Below are 18,243 nucleotides of genomic sequence, written 5' to 3' on the forward strand. Positions count from 1 at the left end.
TTACTATTCCTCATCTAATTACACGAGGACAATGTCTTAAACAATAAATGTGACTGTACTATTACGCTTTTGACTTACTGAAATGGATTTAGTATTTAAAGGAGCCTTGTGTGATAAATTGCAATATAACTTGGGAGTTTCAGCTTTTTTGTGGATAAAGATAAATCAAGTTTTTAAAAGAGAGCTTCTGCGAGAGATTCCAACATATTTTGTGGGTTTCAAATTCTTTTGGTTAAAATGAAGAGCATCATATGTGAAGAAAACAACTGCCTTAGTGCAAGTTTTAATAATGTTAATGATAGTGAAACAAATCTGTCTGAGATGGCAACTTGCAGTTTACACGGGGAAGATTCGCCTTACTTTGCTGGGTGGGAAGAGTATCGAAATAATCCATATGATGAAAAGCTCAATCCTTCGGGCGTTATCCAGATGGGCCTTGCAGAGAATACGGTACTACAAAACAGCCCAAAACATATTTGTTTATATTTTAAGCAGTGAAAAGTATTCTTATTTAATGATATTAAATTTCTATTAAAAAATGTTTGAATTTAACACTCATTCCTCTTTGTAGCTCTCATTTGATCTGATGGAAAAGTGGTTGATAAAGCACCCAGAGGCAACAATTACTTCCGAACAGAGTTTGGGTTTATTCAAGGACTTGGCACTTTATCAGGATTATCATGGATTATCAGATTACAGAGAGGTAACAATTTATTTCAAAGATGGATGGATTTGATTTGTATTTATTTGAAGTTTTAATTGGTTGACTTATAATTTAAATGATTGTATTTTTTGATGAGTTTTGCGTATCGTTATTACAGGCTATGGCAAGTTTCATGGAGGCAATGAGAGGAAACAGAGTGAAATTTGATCCTGACAGGATAGTAAATGCTGCTGGATCAACTGCAGCTAACGAGGTGCTAATGTTTTGCCTTGCTGATCCAGGAGATGTCTTCTTAGTACCATCTCCTTATTACCCTGGGTAAGTTAGGGTTTATAGATATGAGGATTACCTTATGGGATGGGCATTAAACTTATGAGAAAGAATCTGTTTCGTATTACATAGGGTATTATTTACTTTGTAGCTTGGTTCTTAGTTTTCTAAAGTTGCCAACAATTCTTTTTTAAAGTTGCTCTTTTGGCTGTAGATTTGATAGAGATCTGAGGTGGCGCACAGGATTAGAGATTGAGCCAATCCATTGTTACAGCTCAAACAACTTTCAAATCACCAAATCTGCAGTGGAATCAGCATTCAAGAGAGCCCAAGATCTAAAGAAGAAGGTGAAAGGAATTCTCATAACAAATCCATGCAACCCATTGGGCACAATCTCAAGCGCTGATACATTGAAGATGCTGCTCGCTTTTGCAAATAAGAAGAAAATACATCTTGTTTGCGATGAGATTTACTCAGGCTCAGTCTTCTCTTCTCCAGAGTTTCACAGCATTGCAGAGATTGTGGCCAAAGAAAATTACACCCCAGATAATGTGCACATTGTGTACAGTTTATCAAAGGACATGGGTCTTCCAGGCTTCAGAGTAGGAACAATTTATTCCTATAACGATACAGTAGTCACAGCGGCCAGAAGAATGTCCAGTTTCAGCATGATTTCAACTCAGACTCAGCATTTATTGGCCACTATGCTTTCAGATCCAGAATTCGTTAATTATTATATAGCTGAGAATAAGAGGAGATTAGAAGAAAGACATAGATTGATTGTTTCAGGGTTTGAGCAAATTGGCATTAAACACTTGGAAGGGAATGCAGGCCTTTTCTGTTGGGTAAACATGAGTCATCTACTTGCATCAAATGACTTAGAGGGGGAGCTAAAACTATGGAAGGGTATTTTATACGAGGCCAAATTGAATATATCTCCCGGATCTTCATTCAAGTGCATGGAGCCTGGCTGGTTTCGAGTCTGCTTTGCAGAAATGAATATATCCACCATGAAAGTTGCATTGGAGAGACTTCAGAGATTCTCCAAGCAAAATAAAGCCATGCATTAACCTTTTCTGATTGCATAATTTCAATCATCGATATTCCGATCTTGCAATTAAAGTGTTTCTCCTGAACCTATTCTTCCACAAAATATCCACCATGAAAGTGGTGCTGAAGAGAATCCAGAGATTTGTCAAGCAAACACAATGCCACCCATTAGCCTATTCCTCCACTTCTAATCCAAATTTTGAGATGGTTCTAGAAATCTGTCGTCTGTTATTTTTTAATTTTTTTTGATAGTCTACCAATATAGCTGAAGCGTCTCATCTAACTGAAATCTGTCATTAACTATTGTATACAATATACAATAATAAGAATATAATTGAATGTATATACTTATTCTCTGCACAATATTTACTATTTGATAAGTATTTGTCTATAATTCATGTTGATGGCTTAGTATAGATACCTTATTATAACTCAAGCTCTTATTCTTCTAGTATTGTTGTCTCTAGGTATAATACAACTCATAGAGAATACGTCCTTTTCTTGCTAACACGTGATTATGGGATGGATGTGTTGGTATAGTTCTATTGATGGTTTTAATATCTTTATGGGTATGGATGGTGTTTCATAAATTTTTTTATAGTTGCTATTTCTATTCATGTGGTGTTTTCTCTTGGAAATGATTCCAGAATCATTTGTTATCACTTGGATTTGATACTTGTATTATTTGGATTGGTGTATCTTAACCTTGTCTTTTTCTTTTTCTTCCATAGGTGGTATTTTGGATGATAGAGGAGTTCATTCTTGCTATTATGGTCATATTGGATGTTATTATAGTATATCATGTTAGATTCATGTGAATTCATGGATGGCTATAATGATGTATTTCTTTGGTTGACCCTTATGTAATGTATATAAGTTCAATAGGCAGAACTTTAGGATATGTCGCTTAAAAAAGTACATCTTTTCTTGTGAGACCTAGTTGACCATGTGCTCCACATCCTCTTTTTGATGGCTTGCAATAATATCTATTGCTATCATGTACCTCTATACACCATTTTCTTTGCCAGCAATATGTGTGCACCAACATAGTGAACAAAAAAGTGGCCGCTCACAAAAAAAGAGGTCTAAAATGGATGAAAGGTACAGGTTTTTAAATAAATTCAAAAAACACGTATGCGTTAAGGCTCAAAAAGTTTGAGCCAAAACACATACACATTATTTTAATTAAAAATGTGTAAGTATTATTTAAAATAAAAATATGCATGTTCTTTTATGAGTGCAAAACATGCACATGTTATAACATGCACATGTTATGTTAAACAAGAAAATACATACACGTTTTATTGACATAAAGCTAGAAACGGAACATGCCCCTAGATGCTAATACCTTTTGCCTTCCCTTAGGTTTTTTTAAATAGGATATATATATAAAATATAGCATTTAAGTTATATTTTCTCTTCGTGTTTAATCTCTTTGTCTTTTATCTTTCTTATACTTTAAGTTATATTTTATGTATATATTGGAAGGATGTTTGAGAATGGTTTTAGATCTCTAGGATCCATAATGTAGATTCTAGATTTTAGTAGATCTTATAAATTTTTAGAAATAGTCAAATTTTAATCAGTAGGCTCTTATCATCATTCTCTTGCTATCTTTCTTTCTCACACTCTTTGTCTCCCCCAAGCTCTAAGCTATCTATTTTCCTCTCTCTTCCCTTGTCCTCCCTCTCTACCTCTATCTCATTCCCTCCTCTCTCCCCAATCTCTAGATCATATAATTTGTCAGACGTAGTCATATTTCAATCACTAAGCTTCTATTATCATTCTTTATCTATCTCTATTTCACTCTCTTTGTCTCCCTCAAGCTCTAGACCTATCACTCTCTCTCCCTGTCTATCTCTCATTTCACTATCTCACTCTCTCCTTTCTATCTCTCTCTCTCTCTCTCTCTCTCTCTCTCTCTCTACTCATCTCAATTTCCTCTCTCCCTCTACTTGCATACTCTCTGTCTCTCCCTCTACTTGCATACTCTCTCTCTCTCTCTCTCTCTCTCTCTCTCTCTCTCTCTCTCTCTCTCTCTCTCTCTCTCTCTCTCTCTCTCACTCACTCTCTCTCACATTCCCTCTCTCTACTCATCTCAATTTCCTCTCTCTCTCTCTCTCTCTCTCTCTCTCTCTCTCTCTCTCATGCTCCTCAACTTATCTCATTCTCACCCTTTCCCTCTATACTTACCTCTATCTCCCTTCTCCCTCTCTCCACATACTTCCCTCCCAAGTCCTACCTCTATTTATCTACATAAATCTTCCCCCCCCCCCCTCTCTCTCTCTCTCTATATATATATATATATATATATATATATATATATATATCTCCTTCCCTCCTTCCCTCCTTTATATCCCCTCCCTCTCACTATACATACCTCTCCATCCTTCTTGACATACATCTATTTATTTACATAAATTTCCCTCCCACTCCCTCTCTTTATACCTCCATCTATCCCTCCTTCCCTCTCTTCACCTCTCTACTTATCCATCTATATGTCCTCTCTATCTCCCCTCTCCTTTTCTTTATTTATCTCCTCTCCCTCTATCTATCCATCCCTCTTCCCTATTAATATCTTTATCTCCCCTCTCTATCTCTCTACCTACCTCTCTTTTCATCCCTCTCTACTATTATGTCCCCTAAATCTCCACCTCCTTCCCTTCATACTACTATTTATCTCACCTCATTCTCTCTCCATACTCTCTCTTTTTCTAGCTAATTATCTCTATCTGTACCCTGCATCTCTTTGAATACCTCTCCTTTCCTCTCTCACCTCAAATATGCATACAAGTAGTTAGAGAGAGAGAGAGAGAGAGAGAGAGAGAGAGAGAGAGAGAGAGAGAGAGAGAGAGAGAGAGAGAGAGAGAGAGAGAGAGAGAGAGAGAGAGAGAGAGAGAGAGAGAGAGAGAGAGAGGTATGGAAGAAAGGAAGTAGAGAGTTAGGGGAGATAAAAGTAGAGAGAGGGAGAGGAGAGATAAAGAGAGTAAGATGGTATATATTTAAGGGAGATAAAATTAGAGAGGGATGGAAAGAGATGTAGGCAGAGAGAGGGAGAGGGGGATACAAAGAGGAAGAGGGAGGCTATATGGATAGAGAGAGGAAATAAATAGAGAAAGGGAGAGGGGAGATAAAAAGTAGAGATAGATAAGTAGAGAGGTAGAGAGAGGGGTGGGAGGGATGTAGGAATATAGATAGAGTGGTCTGGAGGGAGATACATTTAGAGAAATAGATGTAGGTAGGGAAGAAGGGATATGTATGTATAGAGAGAGGGAGAGGGGAGATAGATATAAGTAGAGATAGAAGGGAAGAGAGAGACCTAGAAGGAGAGGTATGTATAAATAAAGGAAAAGAGAGAGAGAGAAGGAATGGTATGTAGAGAAGTATAGGTAGGAAGGGAGTGAGCAGAGGTATATAAGGAGAGGGAGAGAGGAGATAGAGATAGGTATAGAGAGGAAAGGAGAGAGAGGTGAGATAGATAGGGGAGAATGTGTGTGAGGTAGGTATAGAAGAGAGGGGAGATACAAAGTAGGAGGGTGATAGAGATAGGTTTAGAGATTGGGGAGAGAGGAGAGAATGAGATATAGAGAGGGGGGAGAGAGGGGGAGTGATAAGAAGATATATAGGTTTAGAGATTGAGGGAGACAAAGAGAGTGAAATAGAGATAGAGAGAATGATAATATGAGCTTAGTGATTATTGAAATTTGACCAAGTTAAAAAAATTATAAGGTCTAGAACTTGGGGAGAGAGGAGAGTGTGAAACAAAGAGAGGGAGAAGGAGAGAGATAGGAAAGAAGATAAAACTAGAGCTTGAAGGGGACAAAGAGAATGAGATAGAGAGAATGCAAGAGCTTGATGGTAGAAGGCTACTGATTATAGAAATTTGACTAAGTTTAAAAAATTATAAGATCTCCTAAAATCTAGAATTTGCTTTCTGACTCTAGAGGTCTGAAACCACATCCTACTAATATATGCATAAAATATAACTTAAAGTATAAGAAAGATAAAAGATAAAAGACAAAAGGAAAAAGAGAAAATATAACTTAAATATTATATTTCATGTATATATCCTAATGAAAACAAACTAAGGGAAGGGCAAAGAAATTAACATCTAGAGGCATGTTCCTTTTCTAGCTTTATGTCAACAAAATGTGTATGTGTTCTTCTTGTAAATACCATAATGTGTATGTGTTATATAATCTATGAATGTTTTTCTCTTATAAAAATATATGTATTTTTTTATTTCAAATAAAACATTTTCATTTTCAATTCAAATAACACATATGTGTTTTTCCTTATACTTAGCCTTGGATGACAAGCCTTAGTCTTGGGAGCTTCATTTCTCTCTTTTAAATATGTTTTCTTCTTCCAATTTGGTTTCTCAACTTCCTTGTCAATCGAGTTTCACAATATCAAGTGGGTATTTGTAAATTTACCACCATAATTTCATTTGTCTTCTGAGATTTCTCTCCATATATATATTTTTTATATTTGAACAATATTAACATATTAATTATTGATTTCTTTGATCAATGTCTCCATAGTTCTCAAAGATATATGTATACCATTCTTGATATTATGGTCATATTGGATGTTATTATAGTATATCATGTTAGATTCATGTGAATTCATGGATGGCTATAATGATGTATTTCTTTGGTTGACCCTTACATAATGTATATAAGTTCAATAGGCAGAACTTTAGGATATGTTCCTTAAAAAGTACATCTTTTCTTGTGAGACCTAGTTGACCATGTGCTCCACATCCTCTTTTTGATGGCTTGCAATAATATCTATTGCTATCATGTACCTCTATACACCATTTTCTTTTCTAGCAATATATGTGCACCAACATAGTGAACAAAAAGGTGGCCGCTCACAAAAAAAGAGGTCTAAAATGGATGAAAGGTATAGGTTTTTAAATAAATTCAAAAAACACGTATGCGTTAAGACTCAAAAAGTTTGAGCCAAAACACATACACGTTATTTTAATTAAAAATGTGTAAGTATTATTTAAAATAAAAATATGTATGTTCTTTTATGAGTGAAAAACATGCACATGTTATGTTAAACAAGCAAAATACATACATGTTTTATTGACATAAAGCTAGAAAAGGAACATGCCCCTAGATGCTAATACCTTTTTCCTTCCCTTAGGTTTTTTTAAATAGGATATATATATAAAATTTCAGAAAATCAGAGTTATGCAACTTGACATGAAAATTTGAATAATTTGTGAATATTATTTTTAAAATATGTAAGAAGAGAATATATAGAAAATTGAATGTAGTTTCTAAACTACTAGTTGGTTTTTGGAAAAAAAAATCCTATTTGATGAAAATTTCAAATTTCAATGCAGTGGTACTAACATTTCAGGAAAAAAATAAGAAGTAGACATATGTCTGACCACCCTAATCACAATCAAATCATAATTTTTTTTTATAATATTTATAACATAAGTATTAGACTCATGTCTGAATGCGACACATATTTTGTTTTAATTTTTTATAAAGTAAATAATTATTTATGAATTTTTTACTACAACTTTTCAGAAATTCAGAAACTCCTACATCTAACAACCTTAACTTGGTCAAAACCTTATGAATTTTATTTTTTAAAATTTTTCCCTATAGTAGACAAAGCATAGGATGTGATGCATGTTTCGGATTCAAAAAATGTTATACCGTTTAAAAGTTATGAGTATTTTTCAATCAGTTTATCAATCAGGACTATTGTCAGAATTCAATTAGAAAATAAATAATAATTATTTATGAAAGTCGAAATAAGACAAGCCTTATATTGTTGGAAAGCTGGGAACGCCCTTAAAAAACCCTTTTCGTTTTATCAAATTTGGGTACAAAAAAAGTCGTTAGCCACCAGTGTAAAGTTTGGAAAATTAAGGACTACTAAAAAACACGTTTTTTTCAGTTGACTTTCCAGGCTTGTCACTTCCAAGCCAAATACCAAAGCATTCCCGAGCCGAAATTTTAAATTTGAAAATTTGACTACAAAAATCGGATATCTAATTATATCGGATATCGGATTTTAATAAGTAAATTCTCTAATTAAATTTTCTTGTAATTTATCTAATGTTTATTAATATATTAATATATTAATTTATAAATAAATTAGTATATGATATTAGGGAGAGAGAGAGAGAGAGGGGGGGGAAGGGAGAGTGAGAGATGGAGAGAGAGGAGGGAGGGGGGAGGGGGAAGGGAGAGATGGGTGGGGGGAAGGGAGAGAGAGAGAGATTAGGGGAAATTTGAAATTTGAAAATTTGACCACAAAAATCGGATATCCGATTTTAATAAGTAAATTCTCTAACTAAATTTGCTCGTAATTTATCTAATGTTTATTAATATATTAATATATTAATTTATAAATAAATTAGTATATGATATTAGGGAGAGAGAGAGAGAGAGAGAGAGAGAGATTAGGGGAGAGAGAGATTAAGACACCATAGGACCCAAAGCGACCCAATAGGGTGTCATAACGGGTCATATGGTGTCCTAAGGGGTCATAAGGGTTCATGGGACACCATATGACCCCTAAGGACAACATACGACCCCTTATGACACCATATGGTGTCGTTAGGGGTCATATGGTGTCCATAGGCATCATATGGTGTCCTAGGACACCATATGACTCCTTAAGACACCAAATTGTGTCGTTATGGATCATATGGTGTCCTAAGGGGTCTTAGGACACAATATGACCCAAAGCGACCCAATATGGTGTCATTAGGGGTCATATGGTGTCCTAAGGGGTCATATGGTGTCCTAAGGGGTCATATGTGTTTGCCACATATGGGTAAATGATTAAACGTAGGAAGTAAATGCACAGAACATAATTGAAATATATTAAAGAACCAATTTTTGTATTAATTCAACAGTCTATGTACATCAAGTGCTTATAAAATTAAACCTAGATACGACTATGATGATGCCACTACGAAGGGAAGGTATGCAATATATAATATGCGAAGGGGTACGACCAACCGTCGTGTCCAACTGCCCTTCAAAATGACTAACTGACTACCGTAACTCATAATTACCGATGACAACATAATATAATACAACCACATGACATAATGATTATTCTGCTCAACATCATCCCCCCCAAGAAAAGAAGTTGTCTCCGGATGACTTAATACAAAATAGAGATGATATTAAACAGAACCAAGGTAGAGAACTGCAGGAACTGCTGACGCTAGTCGAGCCCAAAACTCATACACTTGCTATGTCCTCACCTGAAAACCCTTTTCTTCTACCATCAAACTTGTCTGCAAAAAATGCTTTTTAGTCTTAGCCTCCACCAACTGCTACTCAAGTGATATTGTCTCCCTAGCCAATTTGTCCTCGATAGCCACCCGTGCTTCCCTCTTGACATCCAACTCCTGGGTACGTTGAGCTAAGTCTCATGCTACTACTACCTCCAACCTGGTGGTCAGCTCCTCCCGAGCCCTCTGTGCATCCACCAAGGCAACCTCACGTTCAGTTGAGACATACTCCGAGTTCCTCAAAGCATACCATTCATGCCTGGAAGTGGCCACTGTTAGGTCCTGTAGACAACTGAGAGGGGGGCGTGAATTAGTTGTTTAATAGATTTAAACCAAAAACAACTTAACCAACTTAATGCTTAATACTGGTAAACCAGTCTTATATGTCGGTAGATAGTTTTAATAGTTAATTGAAATACCGGTAAGGATTAATGCATGAAACAAAAAGATAAAGTCATTCACAACATATAACACCAATATTTGTACGTGGAAACCCTGTAAGGGGAAAAACCATGGTAGGAAACCTTACCCACAATCAGATGATACTACTGCAGATGGTAAGTGTATACAAATGGGGTCTGCACATGCAGAAAGGCCAAGTGCCTAGAGCTCACTGCTCAATCACAAATAGGAGTCACACTGACTACAATTGGATGGTTAAATCCAATAAGAATGTACTACTCAAAATAGCATCTTCATATGCTGGATTCAGTACCGGTGTAGTTCTGATTGTCTTCACAAAAACCCTCCTTCAACCTTCAAATGATGTCTGTGTGTATAGCTCTATTTATTATTGCATATATCTTCAAGCAATCCTTTTTCGCATTCCACATCTGATCTTACAAATAAGATCTTACATTTATACCATACCCTAAGACCAATTTTAGTAGGTCGGCTCTAAAGGATAATATAATAAAATTAATTTATAAATCAATTAATACCCGATGCAATAACCGATTCAACATGTCGGCTTAATGCATTTACAACAATAATAAGTCATCTCCATAGCGTGCCATGCTGATCTAGAAAATATTAACCTATCGGTGTATAACCTAGACATTTTTGTCGGTAACAACAAATATGTAAATACGAATATGCCAATTAACAAAACCTTCAAGACAAAGTTTCCAAACGATATCTTCGATATAACCATGTGATTATCATATCATTCCAAGTGTCAGTGATCATTATATCCTGTCAGTGTACCAGATATTGGTGACTATTCATAAATCATTTGCTTGCTGGTGAATGTTGCTAATTCTCCAAAGTGCCAGAGTTGATAAGTGTTCAGTAGGTGTTGACATCAATGACAAAATCATACCAAAATACCAACAATCTCCCCCTTTGGCATTGATGGCAACACAAGATGGAAAAACCATCAAAGTGCCAAATACCAAAAACCAACAATCTCCCAAAAAGAGATCATAACCAGAAATCAAAATACAAATACAGAGAGTAATAATCTCTCCCAAATAACAATCTCTCCCCCTGGGAGCAACATGTGTTTTCCTTGTGTTTTCCATACCAATCTCTCCCCCTTTGACATCAAATGCCAAAGTTATTATCAAGCCAAGTTCATATACAAAATAGCAATCAATTTAGTATACCAACTACTCCCCCTGAGAAGTAGCTTCCTCATCAAAGCCAAAATAAAAGATTTCTCCATTAATTCTATCGGTTGATGACAAACATCAACTTCCTAAGTCTCTACCGGTGGGGGTATGACCCCAAGCTGGTCTCTGAGATATTCAAAAGTCTCTTTAGGCAGAGGTTTAGTGAAAATATCTGCAATCTGCTCTTTAGTATTCACATAAACCAATTTTATTTCCTTTGCTTCAACATTTTCCCTTAGAAAATTCAGTTTGATGGAAACATGTTTGATTTTAGAATGTAGTACCAGATTCTTAGATATATCAATTGCTGCAGTGTTATCACAATAGATAGTAATAGGTTCCTTGCATTTTACCTTTATGTCCTTCAACATTTGCTTAAGCCATAATACCTATGTATGGTTAGTTGCTGCTGCAACATATTCTGATTCTATCGTTGATAAAGATGTACAACTTTGTTTCTTACCCAACCAAGAAATCAATCTGTTTCCAAGAAAAAAGGCTTTGTCGGTGGTGCTTTTTCTATCATCTAAATCTCCTGCCCAATTTGCATTTGTGTATGCACATAATTCAAAGTTTTCATCTCTAGGGCACCATAATCCAAGATTTATAGTGCCTTGTAAGTACTGGAAAATCCTTTTTACAGCCAATTCATGATTTTCTCTGGGATTACTCTAAAATATTGAAGCAATACATATTGCATTAATGATATCAAGTCTGGTTTGTGTCAAATATAGTAAACCTCCTAACATAGATTTGTATCTAGTTGGATTAACAGGTGTAGATTCATCCCTTAGTGATAGTTTGTCATTTGTAGTCATAGGTGTGCTTATCGGTTTAGAGTTCTCCATCCCAAATTTCTTTAGTAACTCTTTTAAGTACTTGGTTTGACTCAAAAATATACCTTTATTAGTCTGAGAAATTTGCAATCCTAAAAAGAATTTTATTTCTCCAATCATAGACATTTCAAATTCTTGCTGCATTTTAATAGAAAATTCTTTACATAATCCATCTTCTCCTCCAAAGATTATATCATCAACAAAAACTTCTATAACTAGGATGTCATCATTAGTCACTTTATAATATAAATTGTTGTCTTCATTATCTTTATAAAAACTAATTTTCAAGAGATACTTATCTAATCTTGCATACCAAGCTCTTGGAGCTTGCTTCAACCCATACAAATCTTTCCTTAACCTGCAAACCATATCTTTGTTATCTGTCAAAGAAAATCCATCAGGTTGTTCAATGTAAACTTCATCTTCAAGATCTCCATTTAGAAATGCACATTTAATATCCATTTGATATACTTTGTAGTTCTTGTGTGCTGCAAAAGCCAAAAATAATCTAACTTCCTCAATTGGCTACCAGTGCAAAGGTTTCATTATAATCAATTCTTTCTTTCTGAGAATATCACTTACACACTAGTCTTGCTTTATTTCTGATAACCTTACCATCTTCATTAAGCTTGTTTCTGAATACCCATTTGGTTCCAATCACATTTTTGTCTTTAGGCCAGGGAACTAATGTCCAAGTATTATTTTTCTCAATTTGTTCTAATTCTTCTTCCATAGCTTTAATCCAGTGTTCATCTTCACATGCCTCATTAACAGATGATAGTTCAATTTGAGAAATAAGACATACCTCTTCATTTGCCAATCTTCCTCTTGTCATAACTCCTTTATACTTGTTTCCAATTATCTGATCTTCAGAATGATCCAGTATTACATACCAGGGTGTCTTTGTTTTCTTTTGTTCCTCAGTTACTATGGAATTTTCAGATGATACCGGGGTAACTGGATCTTCATTCTGTACCGGTGGGTTTACTGTAGGTTCATTTGTCAAAATTTATGTTGCCGGTTTAGAGTCTATATACCTTGAAGTTCCTCTGAATTGTTCATCAATCTTCACATTTGTACTTTCAACCATTTTCTGCAATCTTTTGTTAAAACATCTATATGCTTTACTCTTAGATGAATAACCAAGAAATATTCCTTCATCACTTCTAGGATCAAATTTCCCAATGTACTCATCTCTTCTAATATAGCATTTACTTCCAAAAATTCTAAAATTTTTAAGTAGGAGTAATACCAAACCATAGTTCATGAGGGGTCTTACCGGTTTCACCTTTGATGTGAACTTTGTTGAATGTATAGACCATTGTACTTACTGCCTCTCTCTAATATACATGTGGTAGGTTTGCTTCTGATAACATACTTCTTGTTGCATCCAAGATAGTTCTGTTTTTCCTTTCAACAATTCCATTCTGTTGTGGCGTCCGAGGTGCTGATAGCTGTCTTCTGATTTCATTTACTTCATAGAATGCATTAAATTCCTTAGATGTAAATTCTCCTCCTTGATCTGATTTTAGACATTTGATTTTCTTACCGGTTTCATTTTCTACCATTGCTTTGAACAGTTTGAACTTTCCTAGTGCTTCTAATTTTTCTCTAAGAAAAGTAACCCAACACATTCTAGAATAGTCATCAATGATTAGCATGAAATATCTATCACCTTGTAAGCTTTTAGTTCTAGTTGGACCATATAAATCAGTATGAATTAAATCAAGAGCATTATTGGATTTTTCTGGAATACTTTTGAAAGTAGCTCTAACTTGTTTTCCAAATTGACATTCCTTACATACTGTATTGTGAGGTTTGACAATTTTAGGTAAATCTCTAACTGCCTTAGTAGTACTAATTTTCACCATGCAATCAAAATTTACATGACAGAGTCTCTTATGGCATAGCCAACTTTCATAAATATGTGCAATCAAGCATGTCTTCTCACTATTATTCAAATGAAAGATATTACCTCTAGTTTGATTACCGGTTGCAATTTCCAAACCAGTTCTATTCATGATTTTGCATTTTCCATTTTTGAATTGTAACTGAAATCCTTTCTCAACTAATTGACCAACACTCAACAGATTACGCTTTAAACCTTCAACATAGTAGACATTGTCAGTATTATTCTTACCATCAAGAGATATTGTACCCTTACCTTTGATCAAACAAGCTTTGTCATCTCCAAATCTTACTAGACCTCCATTATACTCCTGAAAAGTTAGGAATTTATTCTTATCACCAGTCATATGATGTGAGCATCCTGAATCAATGATCCCTTCATTCTTATCTTCAACTTTAGCTTCCAAGGCTTGTTCTATTAGTTGAGAAGTAGGTGTCGATTGATCTTCTTTTATAGCAACAAAAACCCATCCATTGTCTGTCGGATCCTCATCAGAATCATCAGTCACTCCTTCATCAACAATGTAACAAGATTTATCTTTATTCTTCTTAAATCTGTATCTTTGATATTCAGGGTTAGGCTTGTATGTTCTTCTAGGTTCTTCTCTTAGTCTAGCATGTCTATCAGGGCATCTTGAAGCCATATGACCAATCTTATTGCAGTTAAAACATTTAAAGGGTGCTTTACCTTCATACTTACTTCCAACTGGACCTTTAGGCATTTTCCTTGCAAATAGTGCTTCAAGTTCTTCAAGTTCTTCATTTTCTTTCCTGCTTTCTTCAAGTTCTCTTGCATAAAAGGCTTTCCAATTAGATTTGTCAAATGATGATGCAGATAATGTTGATGCTTTAAAGGGTAAATTTGTCTTTATAGTGGCAATAGGACCAAATTCCTCAATTTCAAAGGCTGAAAGTTTTCCAATCAATGTATCCCTAGTTATTGATGTATTAGGCATTGTTCTTAACTCATTTATAGTAGTGACTTTCATTTTATATGCCGGTGGAAATCCTCTTATAACTTTTGAAACAATTTCATCCTCACTTAAGGTTCCTCCACAACATTTAATACCCAAAACAATTTCATTTACTCTTTCCATAAAAGCAGAAATCCTTTCATCTTCTTCCATTTTCAGATGTTCATACCTGACCTAGAAGCTTTCAAGTTTTGTAATTTTGACTATGGAATCTCCTTCATTCAGTGTTTCCAAATGATCCCAAATAGCTTTAGCAATAGACCTATCTAATAATCCCATGATTTGCTAATCAGATAATGCGCTCAAAAGTGCTTCTCTTGCTTTGCAATCATTTTCTTCATCTTTTCCCAAGGTAGGTGGATTAAGCTGACTAGGAGTAGGAGCAGTATAACCATTCTTTGTAACACCCCAGATGTCCTTTCCAATGCAATTTAAATGTGTCTCCATTTTGATCTTCCATATGCCATAGTTGGTTCCATCAAGTTTAGGAGTGTCCTTTATGAAATAATTAGTAGACATTGGATCTCCTCAATCTGTTAAACTTCTGCAAAAAAGGACTAGGCTTTGATACCAATTGTTAGGTCCCAGAGACAACTGAGAGGGGGGGGGGTGAATCAATGTCTAATAAATTTAAACCAAAAATAACTTAACCAACTTAATGCTTAATACCGGTAAACCAGTCTAATATGCTGGTAGATAGTTTTAACAGTTAATTGCAATACCGGTAAGGATTAATGCATGAAACAAAAAGACAAAGTCATTCACAACATATAACACAGATATTTGTATGTGGAAACCTTGTAAGGGGAAAAACCACGATGGGAAACCTTACCCACAATCAGATGATACTACTGTAGATAGTAAGTGTATACAAATGGGGTCTACACATGCAGAAAGGCCAAGCGCCTAGAGCTCACTAATTAGTCACAAATAGGAGTCACATTGACTACAATTGGATGGTTAAATCCAATAATAATGTACTGCTCAAAAAGGCATCTTCATATGCTGGATTCAGTACCGGTGTAGTTCTGATTGTCTTCACAAAAACCCTCCTTCAACCTTCAAATGATGTCTATGTGTATAGCTATGCTTATTCTCGCATATATCTTCACAAAATCCTTTTTCGCATTCCACATCCGATCTTACAAATAAGATCTTACATTTATACCATACCCTAAGACCAATTTTAGTAGCCTAGCTCTAAAGGATAATACAATAAAATTAATTTACAAATCAATTAATACCTGATGCAATAACCAATTCACCATGTCATCTTAATGCATTTACAACAACAATAAGTCATCTCCATAGCGTGCCATGCTGATCTGGAAAAGATAAACCTGCTGGTGTATAACCTATACCTATTTGCCGGTAACAACAAATATGTAAATACAAATATGCCAATTAACAAAACCTTCAAGACAAAGTGTCCAAACAATGTCTTTGACATAACCATGTAATTTCCATATCATTCCAAGTGCCGGTGATCATTATATCTTGTCAGTGTACCAGATACTGGTGACTGTTCATAAGTCATTTGCTTGTCGGTGAATGTTGCTGATTTTCCAAAGTGCCAGAGTTGATAAGTGTTTAGTAGGTGTTGACATCAATGACAAAACTATACCAAAATACCAACAGCCACAACCTTCTGGCACAAAGGCTAGGAGACACCTCAAATCCTCCACCACACTCCCCAAAGGTTGATAACTAAACTGAATAACTACCTGGTGACGTACAACTTCACGTTCTTGTAATGCCTTCCTTTAAAACTCTGTTTGTTTGTAACCTCCAAATCCGTCTCCATCTATGACTTATGGCTTCCTTGCCAATGCTTAGCTTTAGGCTTCTTTCTTACAGTACGGAACAACCCCAACACTTTTTGTGACTTCTTTGATGCCTTCGCCAACTCAAAAGTGTATTTTAGCTCAAAAATAAACTGGGGGTCTGGGGCAGTGCCTCCAGTAGGGTATGGGGCAGCGCCCCAGGTGCACTCACTATCGCAGTTCAGGGTGGGGTCAAAGGGTAGAGCCCCCACCGCCAGAAGTCCATGGAGCACATCGTTTTTGTGATATTTTAAGGTGCCAAAAACATGCTTCTCCACTCTAATTTTTCAGTGTCCTAGCTCCAGACTCCATCGAATGATTTTAAATCTAGTCATCATTTTTTTTTTCACGTGCCATGACCACCTTTATCCCTAGGGTGTCGTGGTATTTTTCCTTTCACCCTCTTTTAAACCATTGCCATTGTCGTCGTGCTCCTTCAGGCCTATGGACTGTAATGTCTCGAGCCCGTACAGAGGTTATCTGTCGTACGATGGAGTGGTCTGTTGTACGGTGGCTGAGCCATGCGACAACTGGGATCACTCGAAGCTTGGTGTCGTACGGTGATTGGTCTCTCATACGGTGTCTGGGAAGGTCATACGGTGGATGTTGTTTGGCCGTACAGGTGTATGGTAGTGGCTGTATGGTAGATGAACACCCTCCGAGGCCAGTGACCTCCGTCGACGGTGGTCCATTGTATGGTATCCCACCGCACGGTGTCCCGTCATACGGTGTCCCACCGCACGGTGTCCCGTCGTACGGTGTCCCACTGCATGGTGTTTCCACCACACGGTGTCCCACCGCATGGTGGTCCCACCACACGGTGTCCCACCGCACGGTGGTCCCACCACCACTTTATTTATTTATTTATTTATTTTTTAATTTTTTTTAAAGTTTTATTTATTTATTTATTTTTCCTAATCTAATTGTCGAGAGTCTTCAGCTCGGGTCTCATGCCTCTGGGATCGCCCTTCATCCTTCATAGTTTGCCTCGCCCGAAAGTCTCCCGCTTTGGTCACGTGCCTCTCGAGTCGCCTGCCTGGCCTCTCAAGTCCCCTTCCATCCTCTCGGGTCCCCCTTTGAACTCTCGGGTGTCCTTCCGACCACTCGGGTCCTTGCGCGCTTCTCGTGGTAGGGTTTCTGTAGAAACTTAAAAAATAATTATTTTAATTATTTTTTAATTCCTCACATAATTAATTAATTAATTATGTTAATTAAAATTCTTCTCAATATTAATTAAATATAATTAATATTGTCACTATAGCATATGATTGATTTATTTAATAAATCAATCCCTTTCTTTATTCTTCTAAAAAATCAAATCCTCACAAACCTTCCTCTTAGCTAATTAATTTCAATTAATTAGTTAACCTACATGATTCCTACAGATCATCTTCTTAATTCATCATTAACCTAATAAATTCTTCTAGAAACTCCCTAAACTCACTTAACATTATTCTTTTAGTCAAATTCTCCTACAAATATAAATCCCACCTAACATTTCCTCTAATTCCCCTCCTAATGAGTCGTTAATGGCTAATCATCATGATTAGCCACAAAGTCAACTCTTTGTCCTTTCATCCAGCCACTAGCTTTAAATGCTCTTTTTCTAGATGAATGTAAGATTTTCGAAGTCTTACATTCCTCTAGGCATTTCCCTCTCCCAAGGAATTTTTAATTCCTTTTTATTCTCCTAATCCCCATAATATCCATTTTTGGAGAATTTTTAATTCCTCCAATGCATCTTGTAGAGTGTGGAGATACGAAATGCCTTTAAGGCATATTTCTTGGTCTCCACACCCTCTCTTGGACCTTGTGTGACCTCA

At 35.9% G+C, this 18,243-nt stretch overlaps 1 protein-coding gene across 1 annotated transcript; it reads left to right on the forward strand.

Moving 5' to 3' along the window:
- The first annotated feature begins 318 nt into the window (after window positions 1–318).
- LOC131074337 (1-aminocyclopropane-1-carboxylate synthase 8-like) lies at window positions 319–2,004 on the forward strand. The gene is made up of 5 exons (XM_058010932.2): window positions 319–450; window positions 572–703; window positions 822–982; window positions 1,149–1,536; window positions 1,855–2,004. The coding sequence occupies exons 1-5, from the start codon at window positions 322–324 to the stop codon at window positions 2,002–2,004; spliced, it is 960 nt and encodes a 319-aa protein (XP_057866915.1). The 5' UTR covers window positions 319–321.
- The last annotated feature ends 16,239 nt before the right edge of the window (window positions 2,005–18,243 follow it).

This window comes from Cryptomeria japonica, chromosome 3 (genome assembly GCF_030272615.1).
Source record: "Cryptomeria japonica chromosome 3, Sugi_1.0, whole genome shotgun sequence".
Lineage (NCBI taxonomy): Eukaryota > Viridiplantae > Streptophyta > Pinopsida > Cupressales > Cupressaceae > Cryptomeria > Cryptomeria japonica.

What these genes read in the sequence shown, in the direction of transcription:
- LOC131074337 (XM_058010932.2), top strand. Translation starts at nt 322, where the DNA reads ATGGCAACTTGCAGTTTACACGGGGAAGATTCGCCTTACTTTGCTGGG. An exon ending in CCATCTCCTTATTACCCTGG is followed by an intron (nt 983 to 1,148) that starts GTAAGTTAGGGT and finishes TTTTGGCTGTAG; the next exon opens with ATTTGATAGAGATCTGAGGT. An exon ending in TGGGTCTTCCAGGCTTCAGA is followed by an intron (nt 1,537 to 1,854) that starts GTAGGAACAATT and finishes ATTTTATACGAG; the next exon opens with GCCAAATTGAATATATCTCC.